The sequence below is a fragment of the Schistocerca nitens genome, chromosome 6 (genome assembly GCF_023898315.1).
Source record: "Schistocerca nitens isolate TAMUIC-IGC-003100 chromosome 6, iqSchNite1.1, whole genome shotgun sequence".
NCBI lineage: Eukaryota > Metazoa > Arthropoda > Insecta > Orthoptera > Acrididae > Schistocerca > Schistocerca nitens.
The window spans coordinates 588553346-588574116 of record NC_064619.1 but is presented as its reverse complement, the minus strand read 5'-3'; the positions used below and the strand labels follow the sequence as shown (position 1 = coordinate 588574116).

Sequence of the window (20771 nt, the reverse complement as noted above, 5' to 3'; positions counted from 1 at the left end):
ACCAAGAAAGAACCACTGATGAGATAAAAACACAATGGCTTAAGGAGCTTAACACAGTAACTAACAGTGAATTCCAGAAGTGCTTCCAAGAGTGGAAAAAGTGTTGGCACATTTGTATTATATCTGAGGGGGTTGCTTAGAATGGGACAAAGTTGATGTTGAAAAAATACAGACACTTTACGAAAAACATCTCATAAAATGTATGAGTTTTGATCCCCTACTTTCAACAAGGCAACACATGCATGAATAAGGAACATAATATACCAGTGAATACTGCACAAGCAGCTTATTTAAGGTAATCAATCATCCTAGAGAGCATTCTAAACATCTTTGGTCATACAATAATATCTGTGCCTCTACTACAATATGGCAGCTTTCTGTATGTGTCAGCTACTGGACGTAATGATATACACTACTGCATTGTTTTGTGCCGCATATGCACAGAAATACAATATAAACCTGTCCACGTGTACCAACAATGTAGTAAAATGTGAAATGAAACAATCAGCAAACAATATGTAAATAATTTGGTTTATAAAGTTACTTATGTGAGAAAAATTGTAGAAAATTAATTTATAAACCAATGTCATCATTTTATGAATGTATTACAGATGGCTGAAAGTGACACCTGCTTCAAACTGGCTAATTGCACAGATAATGAACAGATTACTGTCTACTTAGACCATGTTTTCATTCTTAAAGCACAATGAGGTTGTGCACTCCCATGAAAAACAAAATTTTAAAATGATTAATTGGATAGTGAATGTGTAATTATCTTGAACAACAATAATAGTTCTTGCAAACTGTGACAATAGAATTTGACTATGAAATGTATTATTTCCATATGCTAATTACAGTGTAAATTGTGTTTGTACTGATTTGATTATCAGCTCTGAAAGACAGTATTGTAAGAGTATAATTCTGTGACACACTTCGTTACTTGTTTGCCAAATGTGAACTTCTGTGAGTAGTTATGTCTATGTTAGGTTACTACACTGTAATAATAATGCAGGACTGCACTGGCAGTATGTGGCTAGCCATTTATCTGTGCATAATACAAGTAGATGAAATTCGAACTGACCATAAACAGTCAGTGGTTCATTCAGCAGTTCAATTACAGTTTGTGAACTGCAAATCTGGTGTCAACTACATTACTGACAATAGCCTACTTTCAACACCTATTTCTCAGTCAGTTTCAACAAAGGTGCATCTACCTAGAGCACATTTGTACGAGTAATGGCTGGGTGACAAGAAGTTCCATATGTGTTTCCTGTTATCCTTGTCAAATTAGACTTCCACTGTGACAGCAACCTCATGTTACTATCCTTACATGAATAAAAATTCATGAAAAATCGCATGTTAACTATGTTACAGAGTTTCTATCACCAATCACAACAAATTATACTACTGAAAAACACAGTAAGTCTATGAGCTTGTACAAGGTGAATAACAACACCTCTGTATGTTATACTGGAAACACTACCATGCAGCAAACACACGAACACTTTTTCTACTACCATATTTATAAGTTTTATATTTATTTTTAGAAAAATATAATTGCACGTTTTTATTTGACTACATAATTACTTTAAGAGAGTGAATATAAAAAGACATAGGAAAATGATCTCCTTCGATCGTCAAAGTGTATTTTCCATAGAAAAAATCAATATAAAGATGTTTTTTCTAGGCCTAGACTGACCGTTCCTTTTTACACTTGACTGTTTAGCATAACCCGACAGAACACAACAGCATCTGCATTTTTACACAAAGAGGTTAAAAAAGGCTAAAAACATTTTTTTTAAAATTGACTATGGCATGTTAGCTGCTCACCCTAGAACTGACAAACTGGGTCTCTCAGACAATGAAGATAATAACATTCCTGTCATAAATATGAGTACATTCATTAACATTAATTGAGATTCTCTATAAACTAGGATGATTAGTTGCAATCCCTCTTCCAGTGAATCACTATCTTACAGTTTGTTTAGAAAGGTACAAATTAAATCCCTGAAAAATGTTCCCAACCAAAATGTTCGCTCCAAATCTTACAATATAGTTACACATTTGCTTGGTATCAGTGACTGAGCCAGAAAAGCTAACATCATTGTCGAGGCCTGAAAACTGTTCATTTGATTAGAGAGGACAAATACATAAGTAGGTCACATAAAATCTCTTTACAAAAGTGACCCACATATTCCAAGAAACTTAAAAAAAGAGGAGTTTAAAGTATTTTTGAGTCTTTTGTACATTTGTTTATGGCGTAAAACAAATATGGACAAATTTTGGGACTCTTGTGGCATAGGAACAAATCATTCCTCCAAGTATATCACTGAAAAGATTTTTTTTTTCTTTTGAGAAGTGTCAGATTGGACAATATAAGCTAAGAACATAAAGAAAGTGAGAAGTTAGACCCTATAAGTGATGTTATGAAGGGAGTCACAAAAATCTGCAGAACACATTATACAACAAGTGAATACCTTACAGTGTGTGAAATGTTACTATCTTTTTGGAATGTTGTTCTTTCAGAACGTTTATTGCTTCATAGCATGGAAACTAGGGATCAAAATATTTATCTTGGCAGATGAAAAAAATTTGGAAGTACATGTGGAATAGTAACTTGCAGGTTTTTAAAGTGAGTAACGCAGCTGACAAGGTTGTGTTCAGGCTTGTAGAGCCAATGAAGGGAACAGGGAGGAATATTAGCCTTAACAATTCATTCAAAAGCAACAATCTTGCTAGAAAACTTCGCCGATTTCAACCTTACACAGCATCAATGATGGAAAAATTCTTGCCTCACAATAATGGAAAACTACATTTATCCATATTCGTATTTAGCAATGATTTCATATTGGTGTCATATGTACAAAAGAAAAATAGATGCGTAACCCTGCTGATGCATACAAACAATAAAATCAATGAAGAAACAGACTATTTAAAGAAGGCAAGACATAGTCACGCTCTATAATTCAGCAAAGAGTGGAGTGGACGAAGTTGATGCCAGGTGCTCAGAATATAATGTTAGAAGGCAAACAAGACTCAGGCCTTTGTGTATGTTTTATGCTATTTTGAACATTACTGGTATAAATTCGTTTGTTGTACACAAAGAAAAGACGGGACTTGGTATTTCAAGAAAGCTATTTCTCAAGCAACTGGATTTGGTATGGATAAAACAGACATGGCATAGACAGCTAACCAGAAGAATCTCCCAAGAAACAGTCATCAGTTGGCAGCACAACTATATGCGATTACCGCTGAGAAGAAAGTGTTTCCAAAAGGGAATGAGGTCATTGTCATAAATGCAAAGAGAATCAAACAAAAAGTTGTAAACGTTGTAAAAGTTGTGGAAAATGTCTGGGTCTGTCCTAATCTGTAATGTGCAAAGATAGTGTAGACAGTACAGATCAGTAACACATATGTCTTAAAAAGTGAATCATTTTTTATCAGCTCATACTATGCACTATAATGTGTAAATGTTTAAGAAGGTTTCTAAATAATGAATAATTTAATTTTCAGATTTTTGGTGGAGCCAACCTTATTTTTAAGGCAACATATGGTACATTTAAAAACTAATAAACAGTAAAAGAAGTATTTTTGGCACTGCTGCTCAATATTTATGTATTTTTTGGATTATAAATAAAATGTGGGACTGTCAGACCCAGCTTGTCTACTATGCACTATAATGTGTAAATGTTTAAGAAGGTTTCTAAATAATGAATAATTTAATTTTCAGATTTTTGGTGGAGCCAACCTTATTTTTAAGGCAACATATGGTACATTTAAAAACTAATAAACAGTGAAACAAGTATTTTTGGCACTGCTGCTCAATATTTATGTATTTTTTGGATTATAAATAAAATGTGGGACTGTCAGACCCAGCTTGTCTGTGTTTCACCAGTTTCACCAGTCTAGGCTAAGAAAATCACAATATGTTTGTATTTACTACAGATGGCTTCTATATAAAATTAATCTGTTGACTTTTAAATTATTATAAAACTTAACACCATTAGATTACTTTCATAAATGACAACTGAAAATGGTAAATGTACAGAAACCACTTTCCAAAGTCAATTATGGCACTTAACCATTACAATAGTATCCATGAACCAGGATGCTGTCATACATTAAAAGAAAATTACAACAGAACAAATGTATCCAATGGACAGACATATATTATTAATTCGTCCCAAAGACACGAGTTCCCGTCAGCCTGAGAACAAGATGAATATCACGAGAGAACAATGTTACTCGCTTTGCATGTACTGCACAGAGCATGCCATCTTCAAATAACTGTACAATAACCATTTCCGCTGCTTCCTGCAAAGCTTCCACAGCAGATCTTTCAATTCTGGAGGGGGAAAAAGAACAAAGAAAATAAGTTCAAATTCTAGTTGCATATACAATGTTTAAATGTGCCAGTAACTACCAATGTTATACTCTTATGGTATTATCATTAACACTATTAAAGTTTGTTTCAAAATTTAGATAAATGCACTACCTCGTGATTTTTAATATTAATCACAATACTGATGTGAGAGGAAAGAAACTTTATCATTACGTTTATTCCATTTCCTTGTTGTTACACATATATTGCTATCTCTTGGCTTTATAATAATGAAGAGTATGTTGAAAAGGTATTGAAAAGGCAAAGATAAAAGAAGTCCCACTAACCGTCATTATTTGTGAGATTAATAAAAGTTGTCACAAACTTAAACCATGAGTGCAAGGGAAAGGGTAGGAGTTGCGAGCAGCCAGAATTCAAACTATTATGTTTTGGTTGTTCTCTTCCCATATCTAATACAAGAATTTACTATTTGCTGCTGGTTTTTTACATCTCACTTATAAATATATTTAAATAACTGTGTATCATACTGGTATCTATTTTTCAAACAGATTGGAATTTTTGTACTTATTTTTGATACATATGATACCATTGTGAAATTGTTGTAAACATCAGATTTAATAGACTGTGGCATCACCACAATTTTCTTGGTGCTGCTGAGCAAAATAGTGATGCTGCACAGCTGTTGCAAAAGGCCACAAGAGCAGGTGAGTGCGCAGAGCCAACAAAATACCATTGTCAGATGCAGCAACACCACCAGCCGATTACCATACTATATGCCAGGCAAGAAGGGGCCAGCAGTGCAGTAACGACACAGCAAAACGGTAGGGCAACCAGGCATCAGCAGACCAGTTACTACACATCACAGGTGTGGACCTGTTATAGGCTACATGGTTGGAAGTGACGCTCTGGCAAAACAGGTACGCAGCTTACCATTATAAAATCTGTCCTTTCTAGCCAAAGCAATCTCTGCCTGGCAGCCACCATCTACAATGGAGGGTTACACTGGTTAATCAGGCAATATTATTCTATAATGAGCCAGCATGAGACCGGCCTCCACCAGCTGCAGTCCTACTTCTGACATATGCCCAATTCACACAGAAATGGCGTGGTATAGGTGCCTGGCGGTGGTGAGGCAGGAATGTGGTGCTTGAGAGACATGAGCAATGCACACTGAAGGGGCACTGTCAGAGAGATGCAGGACGAGTGGATCAGAATATGTTGAAGATAGAAATCATCAGACGACAATAGTGATGCACTGATCCTTTGCAATTTGTATATGTTCAGCAGAGAAGAACATATTGGATACATCCATTATGGTTGAAATAAGAAAATAAATGTGACACATTTGATGTAGTGAAGTAGCTGAACACGTATCTGGACCATTTCCAGAATTTCTCGAAAGTGTTTCTATGTTGTGTTAGACAAAGTGAAGGACAGCATTCAGAGAAAAGAAACTGGAAAGTTTTGATGATAACTCCTATTTCTCATATGTTTTCATTTCCACCTAAGCCTAAATACTGCAGATTTTGTGAGAGGTGTTCAAAATACTAGGGCATTTTATGAAAATCTGATCATCCACAACCATTTAACTTCTGCAGACCAGAAATTCCTTGTTACAGGACATAATTTCCCATTATGTGATACAGATTTTGCGGTGGTGGTGGTTAGTGTTTAACGTCCCGTCGACAACAAGGTCATTAGAGACGGAGCGCAAGCTCGGTTTAGGGAAGGATTGGGAAGGAAATCGGCCGTGCCCTTTCAAAGGAACCATCCCAGCATTTGCCTGAAACGATTTAGGGAAATCACGGAAAACCTAAATCAGGATGGCTGGAGACGGGATTGAACCGTCGTCCTCCCGAATGCGAGTCCAGTGTGCTAACCACTGCGCCACCTCGCTCGGTACAGATTTTGCCAATTTTGGGAAGGGATGAAATATCCTTTTACCTAAATGTTTCAATTCCAGCCATTCACAGTGCCAAGAACAAAGGATGTCTTGTCTGCAAGATGAAACCAAGGATTTCATGAATCTGTGCTAACTAAACCGAGGATTGCACAGAGACTCATTCAAAATAACTAAGTGTTTGGCTGCAAATTTCATCTGAGAACCCTACCACACTAAGGGGAAGAAAAACTCTGAACAGCCAGCAACTATGGATTTGTCACAGTATGGTGAAGAAGCCAAGAGGTACTAGGAAAAGAAATCTGCTGTTGGGTAACATTCCAGTTTTCCCTATTTTGTGTGACACTCTTCTGCCAATAGAAAGTGTCAAGAAGAAAGCCTTACTTAACATGTGTCAGCATATTCCAGCTGAAAAATGGAATTTCTATAACCAGGTACCAAGTGAGTGGGGGATTTGCATTTCTATCTGGCAAAACCCATTGTTCGTGGACAAAAAATGTAATGCACACCACTGTAGGTGTGCAGATTGAACTTTTTCGTCCAAGGGGAAGAAAGTGCTATTTTTCACAGATAACATAAGTAAGTGTGCAGTAACTGTTATAAACATATGCAAAATTGCATTTTACCAGCCTGCATTAAGAAAGCCCAAATAGGTAAGTATAAAATAGACGAGCATGAAACTCGCAGAACGCAGCACACTTTAGTTATATTAACAGGAAAATCCAATTTCATATTTGTTGCTCTGTGGAAAACATGTCATTTTTTCAACAATATGTCAACTAAGCAATTATTGAATGTTTCATGAATGAAACTGCTAGTGTAAATAATAACAATTTATGTATACACTAATAGCCAACTCTGCCGCTGGATCTGCAATTTCTGTCTCCTATTTTAATCTTGTGGCAGGCGTGCCTAAAGTCATCACATGTGCAAGCTTGCTTTGTAAGATTTAAAACATGGACATTTTTAAGTAAAAGCAAGCCTGCGCCCAATACCTCAACATTAAGGCACCAATAAGGCATAAAAACCACTGCTGTCGTATTTTTTACTGGCGCGCGCGCACGCCCCCACCCACCCATAGCCGAGGCTTAATGCACTGATAAGGCATAAAAATCATCGCTGTACTTTTTACAATAGTGCACCCGCTTGAGGGTTAAAATGAAAATAGCTCTTAATGCAATGTTAACTGAAAATGTTATTGTAACAGGCTTTGTAAACCACATACGAAAGAGAAACATGAGACACAAATTCCCATAGTGTGTGGCCATAACACTGAGTGTTTCACTTCGTAGCTCATTGCAGCCAAATGTCAAAATATATTATTTATTCACGAAAGGAAAGAGGAATCGCTTTCCTTCTACTGTTAAAATAAATTTCATTATATTAGCTGTATTTTGTAAGCAGTATATCTATGTCCTAAAACCCGTCGCACGTAAACTGGGCAGTGACTACATTCTTCAAAGCGTCTACATTTTTTCAAAGTATGCCCAGTGGTTTACTTATTTGTGTAGCATCACAATAACTATGGGCACTAACAAAAATAAAACCAGTTCACTATCAATCTGTGATGTCAACTATAAGATGTGGCATTATTATTATTATTATTATTATTATTGTTATCATTATTATTTTATATACAAGGTATGACAATAAAGTAATGAGACTGATTTTCTTTGCAAGACGTGGCAACCCTACAGGCTTGCGTAGGCACAATATCTTTGACCTTAGTCTATAAGCTGCTTCTAGTCCAAGCGGCACATCGATGCAACTGCTCAGTCGTGAGTTGTGCTGTAGTAAGTTAACACGTGTTTGTGTCTCTTGTCACGGAAATGGAACCGCATAATATTGCGCAAAGGTATGCCATTTCTTTTTGCATTGAACTGGGTGAAAACATGACAACTTACGGTAAGCTTCAGAAGGCTTTTGGAGAGGAGGTTATGTCAAGAGCTCAAATTTTTCATTGGCATAAAATGTTTAGTGAAGGCAGAACGAATGTTGAAGATGAAGACCGCAGTGGACAACCATCAACCTCACGGATGGATGTCAACTTGGCCAGGGTGCGTGAACTCATAGTTTGATAGAAGATTACCCGTGAAAATGATTGCAAAAGAACTGAACATCAATCGAGAAATGGTTCGTCTAATAGTAACTGAAGATCTTTCTATGAGAAAGATTTGTGCAAAAATGGTCCCCAAAAATCTCACACCACAACAGCGAGAAACACGGCAAATGTGGCAGCTGATCTGTTAGAGCAAACGGAAATCAATCCAGAATTGTTGAGCTGTGTCATCACTGGTGATGAAAGTTGTGCCCCCCCCCCCCCCCCCCAAGTATGATCCTGAGACAAAATGCCAAAGTCCGCAATGGTGTTCAAAGGGATCACCCAGGACAAAAAAAAGAGAGAAGCTCGCATGTCAAAGTCAAAAGTGAAATGCATGCATGTGTGCTGCTTTGATTCCAAGGGAATTGTTCATAAAGAGTGGGTGCCTCCTGGACAAACAGTTAACCTATATTACTACAAAGAAATTTTAGAAAGACTTCATAAAAAGAGTTCTTTATGTCCATGCCAACATTGCTGATAATTGGATTCTGCATCTCGACAATGCACCATCCCATACTGCTCTGTCAATACAGCAATTTTTAACATCAAAACAAATTTCAGTACTACTACAGCCACCTTATTCACCAGATATCGCTCCATGTGACTTTCTTCTATTTCCAAAAGTCAAAACAGCAATCAAGGGACACCATTTTCAACCAACACAAGATGTCCAAAAAAACTGTGACGAGGGTCTTGGAGGATATTACAGAAGATGAGTTCCAGAAATGTTACCATCAATGGCATAAGCACTAGAAAAAGTGTGTGCAATCAGAAGGGAACTAATTTGAAGGAGAGACCCCTAAACCTGACTAAAACGGTAAGCAACTCCCCCCCCCCCCAGCTTCCAATCAGTCTCATTGTCACACCTCTTGTACACACACACACACACACACACACACACACACACACACAAACACACACAGAGAGAGAGAGAGAGAGAGAGAGAGAGAGAGATGCAGCTCTAAATCCTCTCACGTTCTGACTCTTCAAAATTAATGAAAATAGCAGCACGCCACAGGTGGCTACAATTGGATGTGGCGCAGACCACAAAGTGACAAAGTTTCCACCGTGCCACCCTTGTGTAAATAGCTTTATTTGTTAACATGGACATAGCTTGAAATAGCACCACATCCTTGACATGACATACGGCTTTACGCACATGAAACCTCACTTAACAGTGTGTAGCACCAATCGTAGGTGAATGGGGCAGTGCACCTTGTTCACAACCCCAGCAACAGCTGCCGTCAGCCTTCCATTGATGCAGAGCAAAGAGAATCATGATAGGATTAAACGAGAGCCACACAGTTTCAAGTATGTGCTAGTTTTGTGACAGTTTTGCTGTGAAACCAAATAGAGAGAGAGAAATGATACTGATAAACATCACTGTTAAACTATTTTCTGTTTATGTTCTAAAGGTAGTGTTTTTGCTCGAATGTGGATATCTAAAACTTGCAATAACACTAAGCAGCATATGCTGATCTCTGGAGACAGCCCTTTCATCTGAATGAACAAATCTTCAGTCAAGCAAACATCAGTTTAAATTAATTTCTGTTACCTCAGCCTGAACACTGTAATCAATGCTTTATTGTACTGCAGCCACAAAATTGCACACACTTTAATAGCAGTATAAATTGAATAGTCTTTCACATTTGGGGATAAACTGATTCAGTGTTCACTAAGACTGTTACCAACCATTCATCTTGCCATGGTACTTTGCCAGCATTGTCTATAAAGTAACCAGTGAAAATATTTCTTCAACCACTGAGTTACATTCCCCTTTGGGATGATGGGATTCCATTGACCAGGTCATATAGCATGGTTCTCAAATTCCCTGGCATCTTTCAGCCACCTTTCTTCTGTGAATTACAGTATGCTCTCATTGTGCAGGACTTTCCATGCATTTTTACAAACTTTCCTTACTATTTTACAAAGCATTGTGTGACCGTTTCTATATTGATAATGCAGCTCATTTAAACTGCAGCCATTACACAGATACCCGGAAAAGATGAACAGCCGACATTACAGCTGTTGTTTCAGTCTTCATTAATCACACGACTGTACATTAATCAAAAAATTAAGAATTTATTTTCATCTTCTCTTCGATCTGTAGTGTCTTGAACGCTCCTTTCAGCAACCTTGAACTAACTATTCGGTGAGTCCAACACTTTTTGTTGCCTTTCTCAATGTACACAAAAATGAAATAATTGAATACTGCCTGCTTTCTTCTGCCTACGTCCATACTGGTTGGCTCCCAATCTACTACTGCTGCACCATTATTGCTGCGATACTGCACACTGAAATGATTTTCGACAATGCGATGTGCAGCTGTTATTCACTCGTGTGCCTCGAGTCTTTAAGTGAGAATTGGACCATAGTCACTGCTGTGGACTTCCAGCCAGTGCACCACTTCCACGCTTACTTCAGCTTTCTGCCCTGGAGGGCAGCTGTTTTGAGTCTAGGACAGCGCAGCTGCTCAACCATCAACGCCTTATTGGGTATACTAATTCTGCACACCTCTGCTGCACCACTACTGCTGCTGCTGCTGAGAGATGTCTTCTTTTTCAAAAATCACAGCTGGTTTCCATGCCTTCTGGTACACTTTGCCTTAAGCTGTACAGTTGTGCCAAAACAGGACACGTGTGCCACATACTCCATGTCAACTTGCACACAGCGGGCTGCTGGTTGCCTGCTTGTATCAGCACCTACTCATTCACTGTCTTTACAACACACTCAGTGAGAACATCAGCAGACAGCATCCCTATGAGTGTCGTAGTTTGTTCTGTACACTAATAGTGACATTTCTTTTAGCAACCATCAATCATCTAACTCGCAAAAATCTATCGCCACAGTTCAGTCCAGCCACTGTTGAGGTCGTCCATTCCACACCTCTACATTTTGATGTCAAGACACGGAACTCACATCTGCAACCAGACCGAGCATAATACCGCACCTGCATCTGTTAACACTGAACACATGCAGTAGAGTGTGTGCAGAGATTTCTTTACCTGTCCCCCACCCCCTCCCACTGCAAATACCGTGTCATCTTCCACCAGGCTGTCAATTCTGTTTTCATGTGTTAAATGTGGTAAGTAAATTCAGATGGTGTTCTGACGATGTGTAAATACGAATGTTAGTTGTTGCCTGGTTACTATGTGCAAGAGGTGTGGCTTATTGCGTAGAAGTGTACAAGGCATTAAACATGTGTAGCGATTCAGGGGCTGAAGTTGAGTTTCATCAAGAAGCATTATGACAGTGCTACAATTAAGTGTTCTTCTTGTCACTTGGTTTTGTTATTCCAGTTACTAATGTTTTCTTGAACTTAGTGGACAGAATTTCCACAACATAAGAGTCTGATAATTGTAGGGGACATCTGCTAGTTTGTGACATTTGGAACAGGTAACATCTTATTATACGGTGTGATCGAAAAGAATCATCTGATTTGGCATGTCTATATTCTTGAAACTAATAAATATATACAATGAATTTTGTTTTTTGATGAATGGGAAACCTCAAAAAGTTTTTTTTCCTCTCTTTTTTCTTTTTTCCCATACCTTTGCATAGGTGTTCAATATGCCCCCCATGAGATGCATGGCATAAGTCAATACGGTATTTGAATTGTTCCCACACTGCAGTGAGCATGTCTCGAGTTACAGCTTCCACAGCTGCTGTTATGCAATGTCTCAGTCCATTCATTGTTGTTGGTAATGAAGGCATATAAACAGAGTTTTTTATAAACCTCCCACAAGAAATAATCACACAGAGTCAGGTCCAGTGACCTTGGCAGCTAGTACTTTGGTCCAGTGAGACCGATTCATTGTTCAGTAATCCATTGACTTAAAAATTCCCACACTTCCAGATGCAAGTGTGGCAATGCCCCATCCTGTTGGTGAATGAAGTCGTTCGAATTGAGTCTCCAACTGTGGGAAAAGAAAGTTCTCAAGCATATCGAGATAGGTCTGCTTGTGTCTGTGTGGTTGGATATGGGTGTGTGTGCGAGTGTATACCTGTCCTTTTTTCCCCCTAAGGTAAGTCTTTCCGCTCCCGGGATTGGAATGACTCCTTACCTTCTCCCTTAAAACCCACATCCTTTCGGTCTTTCCCTCTCCTTCCCTCTTTCCTGATGAAGCAACCGTTGGTTGCGAAAGCTAGAATTTTGTGTGTATGATTGTGTGTGTTTGTGTGTCTATCGACCTGCCAGCGCTTTCGTATAGTAAGTCACATCATCTTTGTTTTTAGATATATTTTAACACAAGACCTACACAAAAACGATGGCAAATACAAAATTTTAAAATGTGATACAAAGAGAGCGCGCGCACACACACACACACACACACACACACACACACACACACACACACACAGGGGGGGAGGGGGGGGGGACACCAACATATGAAGTAGTAAACCCACCGTCGCAGCTCACCTCATACAAAACATCATTCCATGGTGCACAGTGTCAAAAACAATCTCGTAATCCACCATATTATGAAGAAGGGATATTTTATGGACATATATGAAGAAACAGAAATTTACCTTAAAAAAAAAAAAAAAAAAAAAAAAAAAAAAAAAAAAAAAACCAAAGAAAAGACGGTCGATGAGCTATGCCCACCAAGAAACACCAGTAAATATGCTTTTATTAGCAGTTCACAATGTGTCCAAGCTATGCTACTACCCTCTACTGTTTCCTGTGCTTTAACTTTTGAATGCTATAGGATGTAACTTTACACTCGACTGCAGCTGTTCTACACTTTATTGGTAAAGCACAAATTTGGAATTTCTAACATGTTTGAATATAACTCCTCTAAAAACTAAAGTATGTACATCCTCTTGAAAACAATGGCCTGATCTAAGGCTGGAACCAGTCGTGAACTTAAAATAAAGTTCTTACTAGCAACTAGAGTGGCTTTTCTTTAATGGAACATACAGTTATAAACTCAGCACCTGTTGTGGTTTGATACTTGTAATAATAGACACCCTGACAATGTTTATTACCCATGACCTACACAATTTCAATAATTAACAACTTACTTCATGCTGCAGAAAACAAGAGACGATGTTGGACTTCATCATCACAAGGTAAGTCCATGCCAACATAATACGATGGCATGATTTGCTTGCTTCCAAACAATGTCCAAGGCACATCTGAAACTTTCACCCTGAACACCTGATTTGTAAACAAAAGTTTCATTCATATTTTGCTTACAAATATACTCTCTGTCATACATATAACAATTCACAAAGTGCACTCATAAACAATTTTGCTGTAGCTGTCTTCAGCAAGACATATGGCTGGAAGACTTAGAACAGCAGTTAGTAGACCTTTTTTTTAAAAAAAAAAAAAAAGAGACAGACAAGCTATGGAGACGACCAAAAAAAGGCCTGTTTGACAATTCTGAACACTATAGGGAAAGTTTTCAAGACACTTTACAGAAGCTCATTTCATAGCATGATGCCATGTACAATTTTGTCCCTGATGTTGAATGCGATCAAGATATGTCGAGCTGTGAGCAATATACAGACAAAATTAAATGCGAAATACAGACAATCTGAACCAAACAGTGACAAAGAACCCCATGAAGTAAGAGTGATTTCAGGCGTGCCGCAGGGTAGTGTCATAGGACCGTTGCTATTCACAATATACATAAATGACCTTGTGGATGACATCGGAAGTTCACTGAGGCTTTTTGCAGATGATGCTGTGGTGTATCGAGAGGTTGTAACAATGGAAAATTGTACTGAAATGCAGGAGGATCTGCAGCGAATTGACACATGGTGCAGGGAATGGCAGTTCAATCTCAATGTAGACAAGTGTAATGTGCTGCGAATACATAGAAAGATAGATCCCTTATCATTTAGCTACAAAATAGCAGGTCAGCAACTGGAAGCAGTTAATTCCATAACTTATCTGGGAGAACACATTAGGAGTGATTTAAAATGGAATGATCATATAAAGTTGATCGTCGGTAAAGCAGGTGCCAGACTGAGATTCATTGGAAGAATCCTAAGGAAATGCAATCCGAAAACAAAGGACAACAGTACGCTTGTTCGCCCACTGCTTGAATACTGCTCAGCAGCGTGGGATCCGTACCAGATAGGGTTGATAGAAGAGATAGAGAATATCCAACAGAGAGCAGCGAGCTTCATTACAGGATCATTTAGTAATCGCAAAAGCGTTACGGAGATTATAGATAAACTCCAGTGGAAGACTCGGCGGGAGAGACGCTCAGTAAGCTCGGTACGGGCTTTTGTTAAAGTTTCGAGGACATACCTTCACCGAAGAGTCAAGCAGTATATTGCTCCCTCCTACGTATATCTCGCGAAGAGACCATGAGGATAAAATCAGAGAGATTAGAGCCCACACAGAAGCATACCGACAATCCTTCTTTCCACGAACGATACGAGACTGGAATAGAAGGGAGAACCGATAGAGGTACTCAGGGTACCCTCCGCCACACACCGTCAGGTGGCTTGTGGAGTATGGATGTAGATGTAGATGTAGATGTTTTCCTATGAGGTCATCTGTCAGGCGAAATGAAGTAGTAAGTAGTTGTTCGATGGAATACCAAGAACAGCTAACATGTATGTGGAAACAAAGAAAATTCACTCAATCAGTGTGGAAACAGCAACCACAAATACAGAGGCGCATCTCAATTAATTTGATGCATCAAGACCTGTACTGTCAGCGACTCCTACAAGACTGAACTTGACATCCCTGAAGGCAATGAGCGCCCTAGAAGAAGACATCATACCATACAGTATAGTTGTCATTATGAAAACTCTGTGGGCTGAAATGTGTCAGAAATGGGTTATTCATGCTAGAAGAACCAAAATATTATATGGAGATGTAGTGAAATTACTTAACTTTTTAGTACAAGCAGTTCATGGTGCTCTTACTGCACAAAAGATTCACTGATAACATCTGTTATCCTCTAACTTCACACCCACTGCAGACACAACTCGAAAACTCATAGAGAGCTAAAAACTCACAAAAACCTAGACAAGAAGAACAACCATACTGTATATTTCACAGAACTTGCATTCACAGGGCCCACGACTGCAACAAAGGAACTTATAGTCAACAAGTATTGATAAGTTAAAGCACTTTAAGAAAGTCAGGCCTAATGTTCTAGGTACAAGAAACATCCTCACGAAGCTATCTGTACTTATACTGATACTGGTAGTGCTACCTCCATTTCATCTTCTCGACAAGTTACCAATATTCTGTTGGAAAAGTCGATATTAAGTTCAACAAATTTTACTTATCTTCAGACAGCTCCAGTTGAGGTCAGTGAACCAGACAATTAACCACACTTTCTGTGTTCTGGATGGCAGTAGTCAGTTGAGCTTCATTTCCAAGTCCCCCACTGATAAGCTAGGTTTACAAACAACAGATCATCATGACCTCTCTCTCATTGCTGCTGAAATGTCATCCACAACATTAAAGCCCCATAGTACTCACTTTGAAGGGGATCTGGACAAATTACAAAAAGTCTGTGACTGCATTTGAAAGCATATACTCATTTGCCACACACGTAATTGTAAATGCCAATATAAGGAAACTACTGCACACCTAGAGACTTCAGTTAGCTGTTTTTTTTTTTTTTTTTTTTTTTTTTTTTTTTTTTTTTTTTTTTTTTTTTTTTTTTTTTTGGTTTAAGGGCGCTCAACTGCTGAGGTCATTAGTGCCCAGTCACTGTTGTGAGAGCACATGGAATCTGGTAAAACTCAAGGGGATGGGGGGACACCAGAAGGACCTGACAAATATGCAGATAAAAGAAGTAAAAAGGTTAAATGTCTTTGGACAAGCCAGTTAAAGTTATAAAAACGCAGAATACGAGCAGCTGCTCGAGCGTCATCAGCTAAAACATCCGGTAAAGTAGATGACAGGGACAGGACAACACGAAATTGACTAAAACGGGGACACGACAATAAAACATGGCGCACTGTTAATGCCTGACCACAAGGGCACTGCGGGGCTGGGTCACCGGAGAGCAGGTAGCGGTGGCTAAACCGGCAATGCCCAATCCGCAACCTGGTCAGAAGGACCTCCTCGCACCGAGATGGTCGGGAGGATGTTGTCCAAGCAGTTGGGAGCGGTTTTACTGCCCGGAGCTTGTTTCCTTGGAGGGATGACCAAGCATCCCACCACAACGACACAAGCCTCTTACATACATCCCCACGAATGTCAGATGACGGGACACAATGGGAGGCTGGCCGAGGCAGGAGGACTGCAGCCTTGGCTGCAGCATCCGCAGCCTCATTCCCAGGCACTCCTACATGTCCGGGAACCCACAGAAAGCTGACAGAACCACCATTATCAGCGAAAGAATGGAGGGACTGCTGTATCCGTTGAATCAAGGGATGGACCGGATAGGGAGCTCCAAGGCTCTGAAGAGCACTGAGTGAGTCAGAGCAGAGTACATACAATGAATGGCGGTGGCGGCGGGCATATTGAACGGCCTGATGGAGAGCAAAAAGCTCGGCCGTAAAGCTGGAACATTGGTCGAGGAGCCGGTATTTAAAGGTGGCGGCCCCGACGACAAAGGCACAGCCGACACCATCGTCAGTTTTGGAGCCATCGGTGTAAATAAAGGTGTGACCGGCAAGTCGAGCACGAAGTTCGACAAACCATGAGCAATACACTGCAGCCGGAGTACCCTCCTTCGGGAGTGAGCTGAGGTCGAGATAAATACGAACCGGAGCCTGGAGCCAAGGTGGTGTCGGGCTCTCACCCTCTCTGAAGGTGGTAGGGAGGGCAAAATCCAATTGTCGAAGCAGGCGACGGAAGCGGACTCCGGGGGGCAGCAGGGCAGACACATACAACCCGTACTGATGGTCGAGAGAATCAGCGAAGAAGGACTTGTAAGAGGGGTGGTCGGGCATAGACAACAGCTGGCAGGCATACCGACACAGCAGTACGTCGCGCCGGTAGGTCAATGGTAACTCGGCAGCTTCAGCATAAAGACTCTCGACAGGACTAGTGTAGAAGGCTCCGGTCGCAAGACGTATCCCCCGATGGTGGATGGAGTTGAGCCGGCGTAAGAGGGATGGCCGAGCGGACGAGTAGACGAAGCTCCCATAATCCAGCTTCAATCGGACTATGGACCGATACAAGCGAAGCAGGACAGTGCGATCCTGCTCCCCAAGATGAACCGCTAAGAACTCTGAGGACATTAAGGAAACGTGTACAACGGGCCGCCAAATAAGAGACATGTGGAGACCAACACAGTTTCCTGTCCAACGTGAGCCCTAGAAACTTAGTTGTGTCCACGAATGGGAGAACAACGGGACCGAGATGTAAGGATGGCGGAAGGAACGCTTTATATCGCCAAAAGTTGATACAAACCGTCTTCTCTTCAGAGAACCGGAAGCCATTTGCCACGCTCCATGAGTAGAGGCTGTCTAGACAACGCTGAAGGCAGCGCTCCAGGAGGCATGTTCTCTGAGCACTGCAGTAGATCGCGAAGTCATCGACAAAGAGAGAGCCTGAGATATTAGGTGAAATGCAATCCATAATTGGATTGATCGCGATGGCAAAAAGGGCTACGCTCAAGACGGAGCCCTGAGGCACTCCGTTCTCCTGGAGGAAGACGTCAGACAATACGGAACCCACACGTACCCTAAACTTTCGATCCGTTAAAAAGGAATCAATAAAAAGGGGCAGGCGACCGCGTAGGCCCCACCTGTGCATAGTGCGGAGGATACCTCCTCTCCAACAGGTATCATAAGCCTTCTCCAAGTCGAAGAACACGGCTACCGTTTGGCGCCTTCGCAAAAAGTTGTTCATGATGAATGTCGACAAGGTCACAAGGTGGTCAACAGCGGAGCGGCGGCGACGAAAGCCGCATTGGACATTAGTAAGTAGCTGTCGAGATTCAAGAATCCAGACTAACCGAGCATTAACCATGCGCTCCATCACCTTACAGACACAGCTTGTAAGAGAAATGGGGCGGTAACTAGAAGGAAGGTGTCTATCCTTCCCGGGTTTGGGTATAGGAACAACAACGGCGTCACGCCAACGCATGGGGACTTGACCTTCGGTCCAGACGCGATTGTAGGTACGAAGAAGGAAGCTTTTGCCCGCCGGAGAAAGGTGTGCCAGCATCTGAACGTGAATGGCATCTGGCCCTGGAGCAGAGGACCGGGACAGTGCAAGCGCACGTTCGAGTTCCCGCATAGTAAAGGGGGCATTATAAGTTTCCAGATTCAGCGAGTGGAAGGAAGGTCGCCGAGCCTCTTCTGCCTCTTTCCTGGGAAGGAAGGCAGGATGGTAATGGGCGGAGCTTGAAACCTCCGCGAAAAAGCGGCCAAAGGCGTTGGAGACAGCCACAGGATCAACAAGGACCTGAGGCCAGGTACTGAGGAGTGGGCCTTAATGCCCGACAGCCGGCGCAGGCTACCCCAAACGACGGAAGAGGGAGTAAAACTGTTTAAAGGAGCTGGTGAAAGAGGCCCAACAAGCTTTTTTGCTGTCTTTGATGACTCTACGGCATTGCGCTCGGAGTCGTTTATATTCAATACAATTCGCCAACGTAGGATGGCGGCGAAAGGTGCGTAAAGCACGTCGTCGAGCACGGATAGCGTCCCTACAAGCCTCGTTCCACCAGGGGACGGAAACGCGACGTGAAGAAGAAGTAGTACGAGGAATGGAACGTTCGGCAGCATTGACGATAACAGCCATGAGGTATTCGACCTGACTGTCACAACTGGGAAAATCGTGGTCCGGAAAGGTCGCCAGGGAGGAGTAAAGTCCCCAGTCAGCTTTCAGTATGTTCCAGCTCGAAGGACGTGGGGATGGGGTGTGGTGCAGGAGACGAACGACACAGGGGAAGTGGTCGCTCGAATAGGTGTCAGAAAGTACATACCACTCGAACCGACGGGCAAGAATGGTAGAACAGATCGAGAGGTCCAAGTGGGAGTAGGTATGAGTAGAGTCCGAGAGGAAAGTCGGGGCGCCAGTATTGAGGCAGACAAGATTGAGATGGTTGAAGACATCCGCCAAGAGTGAGCCTCTTTGACAGGATGCAGGAGAGCCCCAAAGGGGATGATGGGCATTGAAGTCGCCAAACAATAAAAACGGCGGGGGAAGCTGAACGATCAGGTGCATCATGTCAGCCCGACTAACAGCAGATGACGGTGGAGTGTAGATGGTACAAACTGAAAAAGTAAAAGCAGAAAGAGTAATGCGGACAGCTATTGCTTGGAGTGGGGTGGTCAATGGGATGGGATGGTAATAGACATCGTCCCGAATGAGCAACATGACCCCACCATGAGCTGGGACACCGTCCACAGGGGTGAGGTCATACCGCTCCGAGGTATAGTGGGTAAAGGCAATACGGTCAGTCGGGCGCAACTTGGTTTCCTGGAGACCAAGGACGAGCGGACAGTGCAGGCGGAGGAGCAGTTGTAATTCCTCCCGATTAGATCGAATACCTCTTATGTTCCAATGAAACAACGCCATCGCTAGTCAAAAAGTCGGGGGAACGAGACGGGGGAAGAGCTGGTCACCTCGACGGCCGGGGAGGGCCAGGTTGCGAGGGAACAATGCTACAACCGACGGGAGGCGGATCCGGTTCCATCGACTCGTCGCCAGCTGCGGCCGCTGTCCCTGGTTGTGTAGGAGGGGCAGCATCGTTTGCCGACGAAAGGCCAGCTGAGCGCCTGGCAGCAGAGCGTCCCGGCGAAACTGAGGACGGCCGGGAGCAGCAACTCACGGATGGAGCGTCAGACGAAACGCGCCGGGGTGGAGAGGGGGATAGAGACTTCTTCTTGGAGGCCTTCTTGGAAGGCCGAGGAGGCACAGGGATGGTGGGCTGGACCCGAAGAAGGTCCTCACGCGCAGGATCCATTTTGGAACGCCGGACCTCTGAAGCTGGGGTCCGCAACATTTCCCCGATGTACGCCTGAGAAGAGGATCGCTTCTCAGGTGGCGTGGGGGCAGGAGGTGGAGGAAGGGTGGCCCATGGGGCAGAGGGGGTGGGGGCCACGGGGGAGGAGGATTTGGGAGGCGGAGGCAGAGCCCCCTGATGGGCGGAGGAGGCGGAGGGGGGACAGGATAGGGGTGAGGATACCGCGGAAGGAGTGGACACAACGGAGGCAAACGAAGTGGTCAATGGCACGGGATGGAGGCGGTCATACTTCTTCCTGGCCTCAGAATAAGAGAGGCAATCCAAAGTTTTGATTTCTTGTATCTTCTTCTCCTTCTGATATGCGGGGCAGTCTGAGGATCTAGGCGAGTGGACGCCAGGACAATTAATGCACCGAGGTGGTGGGGTGCATGTATGTTCCTCACGAAGATGACGTCCACAATCGCCACAAAGGGGCTCAGCCTCACACTGTGACGACATGTGCCCAAAGCGGAAACACCTAAAACAGCGCATAGGAGGCGGGACGTAAGGTCGCACGTCACACCGGTAGCACATCACCTTTAC

The 20771-nt window shown here is 42.1% G+C and overlaps 1 protein-coding gene across 4 annotated transcripts in view; it reads right to left on the bottom strand.

Annotated features, from left to right (window-relative positions):
* Positions 1 to 1015: 1015 nt before the first annotated feature.
* The window catches only part of LOC126262602 (uncharacterized), a 132937-nt gene continuing 113181 nt past the window's right edge, over positions 1016 to 20771 (bottom strand). For all 4 annotated transcript variants that reach the window (XM_049959350.1, XM_049959349.1, XM_049959351.1 and 1 more), the window contains one exon: positions 1016 to 4345. In XM_049959350.1, the coding sequence (XP_049815307.1) occupies positions 4174 to 4345 (172 nt within the window). In that variant the 3' untranslated portion in view covers positions 1016 to 4173. The remainder of the gene's footprint in view (positions 4346 to 20771) is intronic.